Below are 17,089 nucleotides of genomic sequence, written 5' to 3' on the forward strand. Positions count from 1 at the left end.
AAAAGATGCTTCATCCTCCCTTTTCTGGTGGTATCCACACTTCCTCTGGTGTGCCCTTCGTCCTGATATACAAATAAATCTGATGTTCGCAGATTGCAGGCTTCCTCCTGATTGTCTTTGGCTGATTTGGCTTTAATGCGAAATAGGTTAAGTGTCAGGATCTCTAATAGATATGTTTCATGATCTCTGCTAAATCTTCCTCCCAGCGTTTAGATTTACAATTTTTTTAAATTCTTTTTTTCCCCTCCCCTTCTTCCACCACCCACCCCCACTCTGGTTCAAGCTGTTGTTTCTCAGTGTAGCTGTGTAGGATACCGCTCCTTGGCCCATGCTGTATTGTGAGCCACGTGCTCCACCCCCCCCCCCCCCCCCCAGGCAGTGGGTTGCCCGTAGGCCACTCACAGCAGCTCTCCCTGGCTGCCGGTGGCTCACGCTGTCCACCGGCTGCTCCTGGCAGCACACAGTAGCCCACACCAGAAAAGCAGCACAGCAGCGGCAGGCCAGGGCAGATCATGTGGACCTCTGGCTGAGCCCGTTGTTCACAATCTTAGCTGTAGAGGGCGCAGCTCACTGGCCAGTGTGGTAACCAAAAGGCGCTCCAACCACCTGAGCCACCACCGGTCCTACAATTTTTTAATAGCTAAAAACCTACAATTGTCCCATCAGCACATTTCTAAGAAGAAATGTCCCCCACACTAACACAGCCCTAATATCCGCTTTTGAAAGTGGCGTTAGTCATTTTATCTGGTTCGCATTTCAGCAAATTCAGTTTAAGTCACTTCAGTTCTGAACTCCTGGGTTATATTAAAATGTAGTAGATGGGAGTGTATGGGCCTTGAGGGCGTAAATTTTTTATGTGGTTACTGTTCATTCAAGACCAAGGAGAACAGGTTGGGATCATTTTAAAACGGCTTTTTTCGGAGGATGTTTCAAGCATTATCCGTCTTTTTCCCCGGCGGCCCCTGGGGGCATAAATTTCGGAGTGACCTTTTTGATCATGGAGGAAGGGGGTGCCGGTCTTTTGTCTTCAGGAGAGATGCATGTCTGGACTCCAGCCTGACAGCCCCAAACCTTGTACCTGGAGCCGGGTGATGCTTTCACCCCGGGTCTCTTAAGAGGGGTCGCGGGGATCTTGGGGCGCCACAGTGGATCTTGTGGTCGGGGGGCCGCCTCGGCTGCTTGGGCCTCCGGCCTCCGCTGCGCGGCTCCCGAGCTTTGTTCTCGCTTCCAAGCGGCCGCTAGGTTTCCCACCTCAATGACTCAGTTGGCCCCCGGCCGGCGCACTCCGGGAGGAACCAGAGGCGCACATCTGCCTCCGGCCCTGGGCCCGCCCCCAGCAGCGGCGCCCACGCCCACAGCCTTCCGCCCGCCTGCCCCGGCGCAGTGCAGCAGAGCGCGCTCCCGCTCGGGGCCGGTCCGGCTCGCGCGCACGCGCGCAGGGACCCGCGCCCTCCGAGGAGGAGGCGGTCGCGTCGCCTCCGGCGGGGCTCGCGCTAGCCCTCGCGCTCGCCCTCCGCCTCACCCGAGCCCCGCGAGGGTGAAACGCTTTCTCCCGGCATGCAGCGGGAGGAGGGATTTAACACCAAGATGGCGGACGGCCCGGATGAGTACGATACTGAAGCAGGCTGCGTGCCTCTTCTCCATCCAGAGGTGAGGAACCGCGCCGAGCGCATTCTTCGCCCTCAGGCCCCGGGACCCTTGTTCCCCGGACTCGCGGAGGGCGGTGGCGTACGTGTGTGGAGTGGTGGAACGTGCCGAAGTTGGGGAGGGCGGGGAGGCAAATCCAGGCCCGAGCGCGGCTGCGAGCGGATAACGGGGGAGGAGATAGCGGGGCGGGCCCGTCCGGGGCGGGCTCTGGGACGCAGTCTCTGGCAGTGCCTGGAAGACAGAGGTGGAGATGTTGATGGTTCTGCTCTGTCGCCGCGCTGCTCGCGGGTGCACAGACTGCGAGGGCCTGGTGCTGGTTTGGAACTGAAGCTTAAGTCTCTAGTCCTGCCCCACGCTTCTCCGGGGCGAGGAGGAAGCCCATCTAGTTTTGATTTTTTTCTCTCCCTTCGCCAGGGTGAATGACGCTGTCTATTCACTGTGGGGGAGTGTAGGGTAAGGACACAGATTTTTGGACCAAGTGATGTCCTTTCCAGGTTATGCCATAGGCAGCCCCTCAGGCACCTTTTGTTGGATGTCTTGTTTGAGCATTTGTCCTTAAGCAGTGAAAAAGAGAGGTCAAAACTTTTGCTCATAGACCCACGCTCACATTAGCTCTTCAAAGTTCCTTTGTGTAGTTGTTTGTTTGTTTGCTTTTGGAGCCAGGGAGAATAGTGCAACACGTTTCCCATCACATGAGTATCTTCCCATGTAAGTAAACAGTGCCCCGCTCCAGGATCAGTCACGTAATGTACTTGCTTCTTACCTCTTAGTTTATAGCTGAGCTAGTGCTAGTGCAGGCCTGGAAACCATTCTTGATGCACTTCTTGTTTTTAATGATCCACAGTGATGTGCGGGTGGGCAGTGGCAACACTTCCTGATGAACTGTAGTTTTTATGAGGTTGAAGGAGGCAGACAATCTTTGTGTTGTAGCAGGGCGAACAAACATGGAAGTCTCTACCTGGCTATTTAGCATTAGCATGATTCTGTTTATTTCTGGATTTTGATTTGTAGCATGCTTATATTATTTATTAAAATACGAATAAAGACAAGCAACTTACCCATGTTATATATTAGTACTCAACTACCCTCTCCTTCATCACTTTGAAACAGATGAGAGACTTCCTTAGGGATATACTTGGGACAGTCTCAATAGAAAAAGCTGCTTTGGATTTCTGGTAAACAGAACTGTACAGTAAGAATCACATTTTTTTTTTTTTTAACTGAAGTGGTAACATTTTCAGAACTGGAATTGGAGGCACCTGTCTTTTAGTTCACACTTAGGCCCTAAAAAAGGTCAAGAAATAAAGTAGTTTTCAGATGATGCATTCAAAATGTCACCAAGGAATATTTGTATTCATCTATTCCTGTGAAAGTATTTCAAATACTTAAATGTTGATTGTATGTATATTTTAACATACTGTGGTCTCTTCATAAACTTTTGCTTTGTGAAATAGTACATTGTTTGATATTTTAAGAATTTTAGCTGGTAACAAGTCTGAAGATTTGTTATAATGGAATAGTCTGTAGGCTTGAAGTTTAGAGACCAGTTTTCAGGTTGGTGTTTAATAGGATATTACTAGAAAATTGACTTCCTCATACTTAAAAGTGGACGTTAGTAGGAATGATATCTACCGATCCTTTTCACCCAGCAAATACAAGGGCTGATTAGTTTAAGTGCTTTGCATCTTAAGCTTATAACTATAGGACTAAAGTCTTTCTGCATTTTTCTTGTGGTTAGTGTTGCATCTACACCTGGTGCAGAATGGGTATAGTTCTGCTTTCTTGCATGCACTCTTGGGCAAGCTACTTCTCTGAATTCTAGCCTGATCATTTATAATAGTGGGGTGAAATAATAATAACTAATAGGTTATTGTGAGGATTAGTGAGATAATCTTTTCTTTTTTTCTTGTAAAATAAGCACTGTTTTCAGTCTTCCTTGGAAAGAAACTCATATTCTGCCTTGGTGAGCAAATAAAATAATAATACTTTTAATCCCCTTTTGGAGAGAACATAGACTTTTGGTCAGACAGATTTGGGTTTCAGTTCTGGATTTGTAGTAATTTAATTATCTAAATAACCTGAGACAAGTACTTAATCTCTTAAAGCCTCAATTTGTTCGTCAGAAAGTGGAGATGTTGCCTGCCTAGTTCACTTGGCTGTAAGGGATTAGGTGAGACTATATGAGGGGTGATCAAACAATACTGTGAATGTTTAAATAAAAAAAAATTATAGTAAAAGACACATTGCCATTAATCTCCTTCAAAATACTCCCCCTCGCTTCGAATACACTTATCCCATCATTCTTGCCACTTTCTGAAGCCGTTCTGGAAGTCCTCTTTTGTGAGTGTCTTTAGTTGCTCTGTTGTGGCTGCCTCGATGTCCTGACTCATTTTGACTTTGGGGAAGAGCCAGAAGTCGCGTGGTGCCAGATTTGGTAAATAAGGTGGTTGAGGACACACCATAATGTTGTTATTTGACAGAAATTGCAGTATACCAAAAGCATTGTGTGACACGGTGCATTGTCATGATGGAGGATGATTGATGGCACACTTTAAAACACACCTTCTCTCAACCGTAGCTCACACCCGACTCACTGCACCAAACAAGTTGAAACTTCACAGTTACTAAGATTTGACATGCTCCTTCCCGTATTGAAGATCCCTGTCTTTCTGTTGGATGTCACTTGGTAGCAGCAGTCACTGTATTTTGTGATCACAACAGAAAGGCTCTGTGTCGTACATCACTTCTGGTATGGCAATTTCTGTCAAATATAATAAAAACATTATGGTGTGTCCTCATCCACCTTATTCACCGAATCTGGCACCGTTTGACTTCTGGCTCTTCCCCAAAGTCAAAATGACCTTGAAAGGTAAACGTTTTGAGTAGATTCAGGACATTGAGGCAGCCGCAACAGAGCAACTAAAGACACTCATGAAAGCAGACTTCCAGAAAGTGGCAAGAATGATGGGATAAATGTGTTCGAAACAAGGGTGAGTAATTTGAGGGGGATTAATGTGTCTTTTACTGTAACAATTTTTTTAAAATTTAAACATTCACCCATAGTTTTTGATTACACTTTGTTCATGTTCAAGAACTGACACATTGTTGGTGCTCAGTTAATGTTACTTTTTCCTCTGAGGAAGAAGAGAACTGTTAACACCTTTAATTTGGTTTTGGTGAATGGTTTATAAACTTGTGTGAGTTTTAATTTAGTAGATTAGGACCTTGAAGGAGCATGTTTTATTTTACTGTTCATCTTCAAATTTAACACTGTGTCACAAAAATAGTTACTCACTAAATATTTGTTGAATAGATGAATTGTTTGTAGGATAAGGACATTAGCCATTCCTTAAATTTTCTGTTAGTATGCAAACTGCTCACCTGTAAAACCTTTCTTAAGGGATTATGTAATTAGATGAACAATGAACTTCCCTCCCCCCCTTTTTTTACAGTGAACCCTTTTTAGAGGTATTCACTGTGAGAGAACCTTAGTTTTTGATTAATTAAATAATCCATTTGTTTAGTCAGTCATTTAAACATGTATTTATCTTGCTTGGGTTAGGCACTGTGCTGGATGGACTCTTTAGACTTTGGAATTTTTGTGGTAAATTCACTGAGAGGCAATATAGGATACTGATTAAGAGCCACGGCTTTGGTGACAAACTGAGAATGTGGGTTCTGCCACTTACTATCATCATGGTCAAATTACATTTTCTGCATTTGTACAGTTGGGTTAATAGTACCTACCTCTAGAGTTATTGTGAGTATTAAATAGTGTTTATAAAGCAGTCAACACTGATCTAGGCACATAGTATGCCAAGCAAATCTAACCTACTAAAGTTCTTGACATGTAGAGAGTACTGGTGCTGTTACTTTGTTTTCTGATGAAATGGGTGATTATTCATTTTATCATAATGGAAGAAATTAGAGGCTGTTTGGAAAAGGATGAACTGATTATGAGGGGATTAGAGTGCTAATCCCAGGTTTGTGACTTTAGGCTAGTGGACATTTAACTACTCTTAGTTTCTTTGCTTTTAAGATAAAGAGGCTAGACCAGATGATCTCTTAAGATTTCCTCAGACTCTAATGTTCTGATTGAATGTTGTGATCTTTCAAGATCGATAGGCTTGAGCATCTACTATACTAGATGCATAGCCTGTGCTAGGTTGTATGGGTAGAGGAAAATAAATAGGACAGCTTCTGCTCTCCAGAAGTTAATGATTTAGTTGGGAAGATACGTGCATAAGAAACACTTAACAGAATCCAAATAAGTGCTGAATTGAGTAGTGTAGCCCATAAACTGTGTCAGATTCCTGTCATCTAGAATGGCTAAAAGAAAGACTTCAGCGGAGAGATGGAGACCGTATGTTGGTCTACAAGTTCAGCTGACTTGCTATCCCCAGTCTTCCATTTCACCCACTGGTCCGTCCTCAGCAAGCTGTCTGAGCTCTTTCCTAGAATGAGGCCGCAATACTCCCTTCTGCCAGAGTAGTATTACAGGGGCTCTCTGTTTCAGCGAGATCTGATTCAAAGCTTTGAACTAGATTGCCTAGATTATCTAGGGCTTTCATCTCTTGCTCGCTTCCTTTTTTTCTCAGTTTCAAAACTTTTATTATTGCCTTTTCTCTAGTTTCTTATTTTTTTTAATGGTCACATTTTTTTTGCTTCACATGTTGTGGTGAGAAGTTAGTAACATCTCAAGCAATAGTAATACATATAGATACACATGTATATACGTATATATTAGATATGTAGACAACTGACTAAGCTAAGGTAATTAAAATCAGTTGTCTGGGTATTGAGGAGAGGATGGGCAGAGGACTCTTTATTACAAGCCTATTTTGCACTGTTTTCTTAAAGATGTGTGCTATGATTTGAGAAGTGTTTATTGAGCATCTAAGTATGGTCTTGACACTTTGTTAGGCTATAAAGTAATGGGGAATACAGAACAGGGCATTGCAGAATAACAGAAGATTAACTGTAGACCTACAGATCCCTCAGGATAGATAAAGGTGAGTATGTGTGTGTGAGTACACTGATATTTTGTTAAAAATTAAAAAATGCATGTGGACCTCTTTTCCTCCAGAGTATCCTAAGGGTATGTTAGGGTGGTTAGGGTTAGCTAGTTAGTTAAGGGGGTCTTGATGGAATGTGTTTTTAACCGAATCCACACCAACCACATTATCCAAAAACGTGTTATTTCAATATCAAGGTTATGTGCAATTCTCTTTCAAAGTGTCATCTAATTCTATCATTACTTTATGATTAGATTGTATTACAGATGAGTAATTCAAGAATAAAATATCAAATATTTTAAACTTCCAACTTTGAAAAATTGAGTCAGGGCAATATTATATTTATAAAATATGCAAGTAAAATTTTTACCCAGTGTAATAGTTGTTCAATCATCAGATAATATTTTCTACTAAAAACTCTTTAAAGTAAAGCTACAGGCAGCTAATTTGAAAGTACAGTGAAACTTCACCCTTCTGTAAATGAGATACTGTGAAGAACTTAATTTCCCGAGTTACAGAGGGTTAAACAGAGTATTTTTCAGTTTTGTATCAAACGTTGAAAATTTGCCAAATGAATTACTCCATTTTCTAGGATTAATACATACTAAATATGATAGAATCTTTCTTTGGTAAATCAGAATATATAGTGTCTTAAGCTCATCTCTTTGGTTACCAATGATTATTGCTGAGGAGATGGAGATGATAGGGCTAAATGTACCTGAAGGTTTTTTGGGTTGTTTTGGTATATATGTCAAATAGCTTGTGTGTTTGTTTTGTTTTGTTTTGTTTTTTTGTTTTTTTTTAATCAGTTGTTGTATACTAGAAAAAAGTCAAGTGAAAAATAATAACTACTGATTGAGATGTTACTATACTAAACCTTTGTTCAGTTTTTAAAAATAAGTTTCTGATTTATGAACATTTGTTAATTTCTGCAGGATTTAATGAGGGATGAACAGAACTGGTGACCAAAACTATCCCCATTCTCATGAAAATAAATAAAATAAAATAAACCATTCTGTGAGCTGAAGACCGAAGTCACTTGTGTTAGAATTCTTAGGTTTCAAATATTTCCAACCCATTTAAAACTTATGGCTCACCCAAATTCAGGATGCCAGAGGTGCAGTAGAATTTAAGGATAACTGGAACCTGAGCTGAGAATGTCATTAAGACTCTCTCTATCTCTTCTCATCTTTGCCGTTTAACTACATTTTCTCCTAGTGTAGAGTAGCTTTTTCTTCCATGTGCTGGGGATATGGATGCCAGCATATTTTTTGCCATACATCTCAAATCTCAACCCTTAGAGAGGGTCTGCATATCTTCCATATTCCACACTGAAAAGTAGCCTGGGGTGTCCTGATTTAGGTTACGTGCTCACCCCTGTGGTCATGGGAGAGGCACTGTAATTGGCCAGGATCTCATGGAGTTAGGATAGGAACAGTTTCCTTAAAGAAGGACTCTATCAGGCAAAACTATTTCTGTCCTCTATACTCTTACGTAAAGAATTGTTTATTTGCTTTAATTACATTGAACTCATTCTTAACACTATGTGTTCTAGTTGAACTACTGAATAATATTCTATATGAATCATCTACACCAGGGGTTGGGAAACTTACTCCATAAAGGCCAGATAGTAAATATTATTTTCAGGTTTGTGGGCCGTATAGTTTCTGGAGCAGCTACTCAACTCTGTGGTAGTTGTATGAAAACGGCCATAGACGATATGAATTGGTGTACTGTGTTCCAATAAAACTTTATATATAAAATCAGGTGGTGGGTCAGATTTGATTTGTGGGCTGTATTTGCCAGCCTCTGATCTAGACAGTACCTAGAAACTCCAAGAAGTTTATATTAAAATATGTGGTATTTCGATGCATTGAATCTCATTAATCACTAGTGTGCAATAACTTCATCAGAACTGGATTTGTGTGAGAGATGGGTTAGGTGAATTAAGAATGTGTGTGTGTGTGTGTGTGTGTGTTAGTGTTACAATCTTGGAGAATGTTGTTAGAATACACATACACATCTCTCAAAGTTTCTAATTTAGTATGTGGATTTGTGGTTTGTATATTTTGAAAATGTTCTAGAGGTGATTCTGATAAACACTCCCACACTCTCTGATATGCGCGTGATATGTAGGAAAAGTTTTATTACAGGAGGAGAAAGGAAGCTAATTTGATATTTAATGTATGAGGCATTGTATTGTATGCTTTTCATGTTATCTCCTCAATCTGATAGTTAATAAATGGTAATTGCTAAAATTTACCAAATTATAACCATGAACTAGGCACTATCCTAAATAATTTTACACATATATTCATTTTTCAATTCTCATACCTTTTTTTTATACCTGTTTTACAAATGAGGCTATTGAGTTATAGAGAAGGTAACTGAATTTGAATCCAGGTTCAAACTGCTAACATGCAGTTGCCTCTTTTTTATAGCGCAGCACAATGTGATAGTGATGGTATAGAGTAGTTATAGAGTTGATTGAATATCATTTGCCAGCTACTGGCTAGCTGTGGTTGCGGATATCCTCATTCACTTAAAAATTAAAAAAAAAATTTTTAAATAGACTTTATGTTTTAGAGTAGTTTTAGGTTCACAGCAAAATTGAGCAGAAAGTCCAGAGATTTCCTATTTACCCGCTGTCCCCACACACTCACAACCTCCCCCACTATCAACATCCTGCGGCAGAGTAGTGCATTTTTTACAGTTGATGAACCTACATTGATTGACACATTGTTTTCACCCAAAGTCCATACTTTAGGGTTCACTTTTGGGACACAGAGATCCATCATATTGCTTTGTGTACCCACACTAATCTCAACGCCTTTGTGTACCCATACTAATCTATTCTTCATTCCTATAATTTTGTAATTTTAAGAATTTTTTTTAAGTGGGATCATGTAGTGTGTAACCTTATGGGATTGGCGTTTTTTCATTCAGCATAATTCTCTGGAAATTCATCCAGGTTGTAATGTGTATCAGTAGTTCATTCCTTTTTATTACTGGGTAGTATGTTGATGTATCACTGTGTGTTTAATCATTTACCCATTGATGGGCATGTGGGTTTCCAGTTTTGGGGCATTAAAAATAAAGTTGCTTTAACCATTTGTGTATAGGTCTTTGTGTAAACATAAATTATTATTTTTCTGGGATAAATGTCCAGAAAAGTGCAGTTATTGGGTCATATGGTAGTTGTATGTTAATGTTTTTAAGAAACTGTCAAGCTGTTTGCCATAGTGGCTGTACATTTTACATTCCAATCAGGAATATGTGAGTGATCTGATCTCTGTATCCTTACCAGCATTTGGTGTTGTCACTTTTTAATCTTAGCCCATTTTAATAAGTATGTGATGATAAATCATTGTGGCATTTCCCTGATAGCTAATGATGCTCACTATTATTTCATGTGCTTAGCTGCCATCTGTATATGCTCTGGGGTGAAATGTCTCTTTGTGTCTGTCTTAGTTTGCTAGGGCTGCCGTAACAAAATACCACAGATTGGGTGGCTTGAATAACGGAACGTTATTTTCTCACAGTTCTTGAGGCTGGAAGTCCGAGATCAAGGTATTGACAGGTTTAGTTTCTTCTGAGGTTTCACTCTTTGCCTTACAGGTGGCCGCCCTATTGTGTCCTCACTTGGTTTTTCCTTTGTGCACATGTGCCCTTAGTGTTACGAGTCTAGATTTTCTCTTCCTTTAAGGTCACCAGTCATAGTGGATTAGGATCCATCTTGATAGCTTCATTTTAGCTTAACCGCTTCTTTAAAGGGCCTAGCTTCAAATACAGGCACTTTCTGAGGTACTGGGAGTTGGGACTTCAACATATTTTGGGGAGGACATAGTCCAGCTTATAACAGTGTCTTTTGCCAATTTTTTAAATTGATTTTTTATTTTACTGTTGAGTTTTTTTTTTTTCTTGTAGGGAGAGACTTTATTTGAAATGATTATTGCAAGAGAAGAAAGAACTATTGCAGTAGGGAGAGGGAAGCTTTTGCCCTCGGAGAATGCTCTGACCATAACATTTACACGTGTCTCTAGCATTAAGCAAAAAGAGTTTTCCTTTCATAGGGAGGAGTAAACAGGGCTAGAAAGAACTGGGTGTGAGGAATTGGAATGACCAGCAGTGGCATGATAGGACAGTAGGTCAGAGAATGTTTTACCCTGAAGCCAGCCTCTTTTCAGGAGGGGTTGTGAAGGAGCGGTTGTGTGCTGGCTTTACTGTTGAGTTTTGAAAGTTTTTTTATTAGGTTGGTGCAAAAGTAATTGTGGTTTAAAAGGTTAAAAATAATTGCAAAATCCGCAATTACTTTTGCACCAACCTAATATATCCCAGACACTAGTCCTCTGTTGTGGTTTGCAAATATTTTCTCCCAGTCTGTAGGTTGTTTTCCGTACTCATAACAGGATCGTTCTGGGATCATAAGTTTAAATTTTGATGAAGTCCAATTTTTTAATACACACACACACACACACACACACACGGTGCCAAAAAAATGTAAACACATTTTAAGAAAGGAAATCTGTATTAAAATTGTAATACTCAATATATACTGGTAACAAAAGATGAATACAAGTCACATTTGACTTCTGCAATCACAAGAGGTGCTCAAAGTGGTTACCATCAGCATCCACACACTTCTGATCACAGTGAACTACTAGAGCAATGTTGACCAAAGTGTCCACTTGCGTACATTTTTTTGGCACCCCAGTATGTGTGTGTGTGTAATGGTTTTTGTGTCAAGTCAGATCTTTTTGCCAAAATCCCAAACATTTTCTCCCTTTTGTTTTTTGCAGTTTATAGTTTTACATGTAACATTTAAGTTCAGATGTCAATATTGAGTTATTTTTATGTCAAGTGTGAGAATTAGCTTGAGGCTTGTTTGTTTGTTTATTTTCCTATAAGATGTACAATTGCTTTAACACCATTTATTAAAAAGCTTATCTTTCATCTGTTTTTACATTGTTTTTACATTGTTGTCAAAAATTAGTTGAACATATTTGTATGTTTTTGAGTTCTCTGTTCTTTTCATTGATCTATGTTTCTATCCCTCAGCCAATACTATGCAATCTTCATTACTGTAGCTATATAATAGGTCTTAAAATTGAGTAGACTGCTTCTTCCTACTTTATTCATCTTGTTCACAATTATTTTAGCTCTTTTAGTTTCTCCCCATATAAATTTTAAAGTAATGTATGTCTACAAAAAATCTTGCTGGGATTTTGATAGGAATTGTGTTAAACTTCCATATCAATAAGGGGAGAATTGACATCTTAACATTTTGCGACTTCCAATCCATGAATATGGTATGTCTGTATTTATTTAGATCTTCCTTGATTTCTTCCATCAGCATTTTGTGGTTTTCATCATAAAAATACTGCATATGTTTGTTTACACTAATTTCTATCCTCTCATGCCCATTAAGGCATCTCTCCAGCAGTTCTCGACTCATACTCCTACATCATCAGTTTTTGGGTCTCCCAGATAATTTCTACTAGCAATCATTTCTGCCATTCAAAAACAAAACTAAAATTATATTTTTCTTTGATCCCACTTCTGTTTTGTCTATTGTCCTATTTGTAGCAAAACTCAAGAGTCGCCTGTACTCTTGCTGTCCCAATTCTTGTCCTTGCATCTTTTCTTTAATCAGTTTCAGTCTGGTATATACATATGCCCCCACCTTGTCAAAGTAACACAATATCTATATTGCTAAATTCAGTGGTCCTTATCCTTCTTGACTTTTCAACAACATTGATATAGATGATCATCTCTCTTAATAACTTTTTTCATTTTGCATCAGGGAATTGCATATCAAAACAAGATATAATTTGGTATCTATCAGATTCCTCCCAAATTAAGAAGTCTGGTAAATCTAAGTATAGTAAAAGAAAAACTCATGCATTTCTAGTGAGAATATAAGTTAGTACAATCACCTTAGAAAGCTGTTTAATGGTAGTAAAGTTGAAGATACTCAGGCCTTTTTATCCAGAAGTTCCACTACTAGGTGATTACCCTAGAGAAACTTTTACAAATGATACTTTTATAAGATTGTTCATTGTAGTATGGTTTATAGTAACAAAAAGTCTCTTAGAAGGGAAATGTATGTGATTCATATAATGGAATATCATCCAGCAATTGCGTTGAATAAACTAGAACTTTATATGTATGAGCACAGATAAATCTCCAAAACTTGTTAAGTGAAAAATACTAGGTATGAAAGGATAAATACTTTATGATGTATTTGTGTATAATAGGATATTAACTGGGACTTTTCTCATTATCTAAGCATTTTTCCTGGAGCTCATAGCTGAGGACAGTAGCTGACAGAGGATTCCTGCAGTATAAAATAGTGGTGCTGAACTTGCTGGGAAATGGCCATGATTTGCCCTGGAACTCTGTTACTTCCAGCCTGTACAAGATAAAGAGAGACTTTAATGGGAGGAAGTATTCTTTAAAAAACTGTCATCCCAAGAGGGAATGCTATAGTGTTCATATTGTCCTCAATGGGTTGCAAACGATTCCTCAGGAACACTGGGATTTTTCAAGACAGAAGATGTTTCTTTGGTTAGATGCCTACTAAGTTGCAAGAAAATAGTTAAGCCTCCCTGACATACTGAGTGGAGTGTTAGAGAATCCTTGGAAAAGTGTGATAAGGGTCCCTTGGAGTTATTGAAGGCCCAAAGACTGGGGGCTGCTGCTGCTTTACTGGGGAAGGATAAAGGTAAGAGATATAAAATAACGTTGCAATGGAGGAGCCAGAAACAAGAGCTTCCTCTGTGTGTCTAGTGATACTGAATTAACAGTGTTTCCATGGGCCACACACTTTAGAGGTTAGATAGGCTTGAACCACCTTGAAAAAAACTTAGCAGAGAGTCATCTGCTTTGCACAAGCAGCCCCAGGGTTATACCACTGGCACAGGGGCTGAGGAATTTTTGGAAGTGATCTGGAGACTCTCTCTTCTGCACCTGAGAATGTTAGAGAGGGAGGATCTGTCAAAGAAAACCTGAGCTGTACAGTAGATAACGTGGTCAAAATGGATTTCATTTAGATATTGTTACAATAGGGAACTGAGCTCAATTCCAAACAAGGACAATTGGAGATTTAAAGCCAACAAGCAGAGTGAAGGTCAGTGGATGGAAAATACTAAGAGGAGACATCAAGGATAGGGGATTCTTGCTAAACCAACTTAATAGAATTCTTGCTGAAGGCAGGCCAGGGTGATCACATATCAAGGATGGGAAATTCTCTCTAAACTGACTTCCTAGCAGGGTTCTTGTTAAAGCTGGACTGTGCAGTCCCAGTAAGGATGGGGACCAAGGTTGAGGCCTAGTTGAAAAAGGAGCTCAGAGGAATTGGACTAAAGTTTGGTCATAAGAGAGTCTTTGTTCCCATGAGATGAATTTCAGAATTCTCAAAATGCTTTCTATGAGAGAGCCAACAGTTGATATTGCCAGTGATTGAGGTTTTGATAGCCGAGAGAAAATTACAACCTTAAGAACTTTGTCCCTTTACTTCTCACTTTTCCAACTTTATTCCCAACCTATGGTAGGCAGAATACTGGCCCCCCTACACCCCTAGATATCAAGTCTTAATACCTGGAAATTTTACGTGTTACAAGGGAAAAAGATTTTATGAGGGATGATAAAATTAAGGGTCTTGGGAAGATTATTCTGAATATCAAGGTGGACCCTAAATGCAATCACATGTACCTCGGTTTTCGAACGTCTCCGTTGATGAACATTTCAGTTTATGAAAGCCGTAAACATCAAAGTAAATGCTTTGGAAGTCGAACATGTCACACAGCTTCCGCTGAGTGCAAGACCCTGAGGCCTAGCTGTCGGCTGTTTTCGAATGTTTCAGAACTCAAACAGTCTTCCAGAAAGGATTACATTCGAAAACCGAGGTACCACTGTATTAAAAGAGGCAGGCAGAGGGAGATTTGAACACACAGAAGGGAAGCCTGTGTGAAACAGACCAGAGAGATTTGAAGATGCTGGCCTTGAGTATTGGAGTGAGGTTGCCACAAGCCAAAGAATACCAGAAGCCCACCAGAGCTGGAAGAGGCAAGGAATGGCTTCTCCCATGGAGCTTCCTGAGGGAGTGTGGCCCTGCTGACACTTTGTGACTTTGACACTTGATTTTGGACTCTGACCTCCAGAACTATAAGATAATAAATTCCTGTTGTTTGTGGTAATCTATTATAGCAGCTCTAGGAAACTAACACATGTACTGTAATAATTTGTTTGCATGGCAGTGGGAACACAGAGCAGGACAGTTAACTCTGCCTGAGGGAAACAAGGAAGGCTATGGTGACATTTGAATTGTGAATTGAAGGATCTGTAAAAGTTTTCCAAACCTGAGATGGAGTGTGCCTTCTGAATAGAAGAGCTAACATGAGCAAAAAGATACTGAGATTTTTTTTAAAGTATGTGACTTCTTGGAATGGCTGGTATACACATCAGATGCTTAGAAGGGAACAGTGGATACTAAAGCTGGAAAAAGTAAATCTGAGCCAGTTCATGTGATTTTGTAGAATTGCTGAAATTTTCTCATTTTGCCCTATCTGCATGATTTTAAGGATTTTAAGCAGGGGAGTGATTGGAACAGCAATGTGGACTGCAATGTGTTGAGAGAATATTATAGAGTCAAAACAGAAAAGGACTGATAGGGATTTGTTTTGAGAAAAGTATTAAGACTTGGTAACTAATTAGCTACACCTGAGATTTTGGGACCCTGAGTCAAGGTTGAATGGGTTGGACGTTTGCTAGTTGGAAATGCGTTTAGTAAATAGTACAGGAAAGAGGAAGAATATATTGAAATGGTGAAGAGGAAAAATTATTAGATTATCTTTTAAAATTGCATATCTGATGTTACTTCGTTGCTCAAACAAAACTTCCTGCTTGATTCTCTGTTGCCTGCTGAACTAGATGCCAAAAGTGCCTTTGTTTATTCTCAATTGGATCTCAAGATGGGATTTGTACATTTCTTCTTTTAGGATTTTCAGTGTTTCTTTGCCATCTATATTTGCATTTTGGTAATTAAATTTAAGTAATTTGCATGTGCACTTGATCTATATGGTTAAAAAAAGTAAAACAACTTGCAACTTCTAAAAGGTACTTCCTCAGAATGTTCTAGACATGGGGTGTGCTGTGTTTGCTTTCTGGGCCTAGTTGGAAATGTGGCCAGTCCTTGAGTTAGGGCTGCTGGTATGAAGAGTTGGCTGTGTGTGTGAAAGGTAGGAGGGAGCGAAGGTGACCTTCCATAATCAGTCCAACTAGGAAATATATTAAAAGAATGCTAGTCAGAATTCTATAGTTGGAGGATAAAAATGGGAATTAATCTTAAGTGAAATATGAAATTGGACATATTCTTTAATGCAAGGGTGTGGTGGTCAAGTGGGCATTTACATCCAAATGCAGTTATTCATTCTTTGGGATGTGTTTGAATAAGGGCAATTGAACAACTTTATAAGTAGTGGAGAAACAATAAAAGCATTGCCTTTTTAAAATGGGCAAAAATATAAAGGACTAAGGATGTAGTGTCATTAATATTATTATTGTTTTTACCAATATTGTGTTTGATGTTTTTGCCAATGCCATGGAAATGAAAGACTACACTTATTTGCAGATTTGATTTTATTCTTAGACTGTTCAAAGAGATCATCAAAAAAATCAAAGGGATTCTATGTTACCTTGTGTCCAGATACAAGATAAATCTGAACATTATTAGCAGTACTCCCCTATACTAGTTATAACCATTTCCAAATACAATGAAAATGGTTTATGTAGATCCCCGTCTGCATCAAAATAATTCTCAGAGTTGTATAAGTCAGGATTAACTACGTTTTGCTGCAGTAGCAACCCTATTATATTGGCAGTTTAAATGTTAGTAGTTCAGCACACATGCATTGTAGGTTGGATAGTGGCTGCTCTCGGACCCGGACTGGACATCTACTGTCTGGAACATTGCCAGTTTCCATGGTGGAGTGAAAGAGTGAGACCTTGCATACTGGCTTTTAAAACCTATTCTCTGAAAGCAACATGTCTCTTATTTGTATTCTACTGGTTAAAAACAAAAGTCAATCACTTGGACACACTTAACTTTCAAGGGACCATGGACATACGGTTGTACCATGTGCTTGGGAAGAGAGCTGAAAATATTTGATGGGTAGCACTAATGATTACAGTAGTATTTAAATATAAAAGTTAAGATCAAAAAAGTTCAAGAAGAAGATTAATGTATGTGATTATAGAAGGTATGTTCCTTGAAGCATGTTGCAAGCTAAAATACTTCTAAAAATGGAACAGAAATCTTTATTTAGATGAGTATGAAAAAGATTAATACTTGATCTTCTATATACATAAAAGTCTGATTCAAAATTATTAAACCGATTTCAGGACTCAGAATAAAATGGCCAAAAGAT

The 17,089-nt window shown here is 39.4% G+C and overlaps 1 protein-coding gene across 1 annotated transcript in view; it reads left to right on the forward strand.

Annotated features, from left to right (window-relative positions):
• Nucleotides 1–1,399: 1,399 nt before the first annotated feature.
• Nucleotides 1,400–17,089, forward strand: part of ZDHHC17 (zinc finger DHHC-type palmitoyltransferase 17) — an 82,676-nt gene continuing 66,986 nt past the window's right edge. The window contains exon 1 of the mRNA XM_033117091.1: nucleotides 1,400–1,650. Coding sequence (XP_032972982.1) covers nucleotides 1,558–1,650 — 93 coding nt within the window. The 5' untranslated portion in view covers nucleotides 1,400–1,557. The remainder of the gene's footprint in view (nucleotides 1,651–17,089) is intronic.

Source organism: Rhinolophus ferrumequinum, chromosome 10 (assembly GCF_004115265.2).
Source record: "Rhinolophus ferrumequinum isolate MPI-CBG mRhiFer1 chromosome 10, mRhiFer1_v1.p, whole genome shotgun sequence".
Taxonomy (NCBI): Eukaryota; Metazoa; Chordata; class Mammalia; order Chiroptera; family Rhinolophidae; genus Rhinolophus; species Rhinolophus ferrumequinum.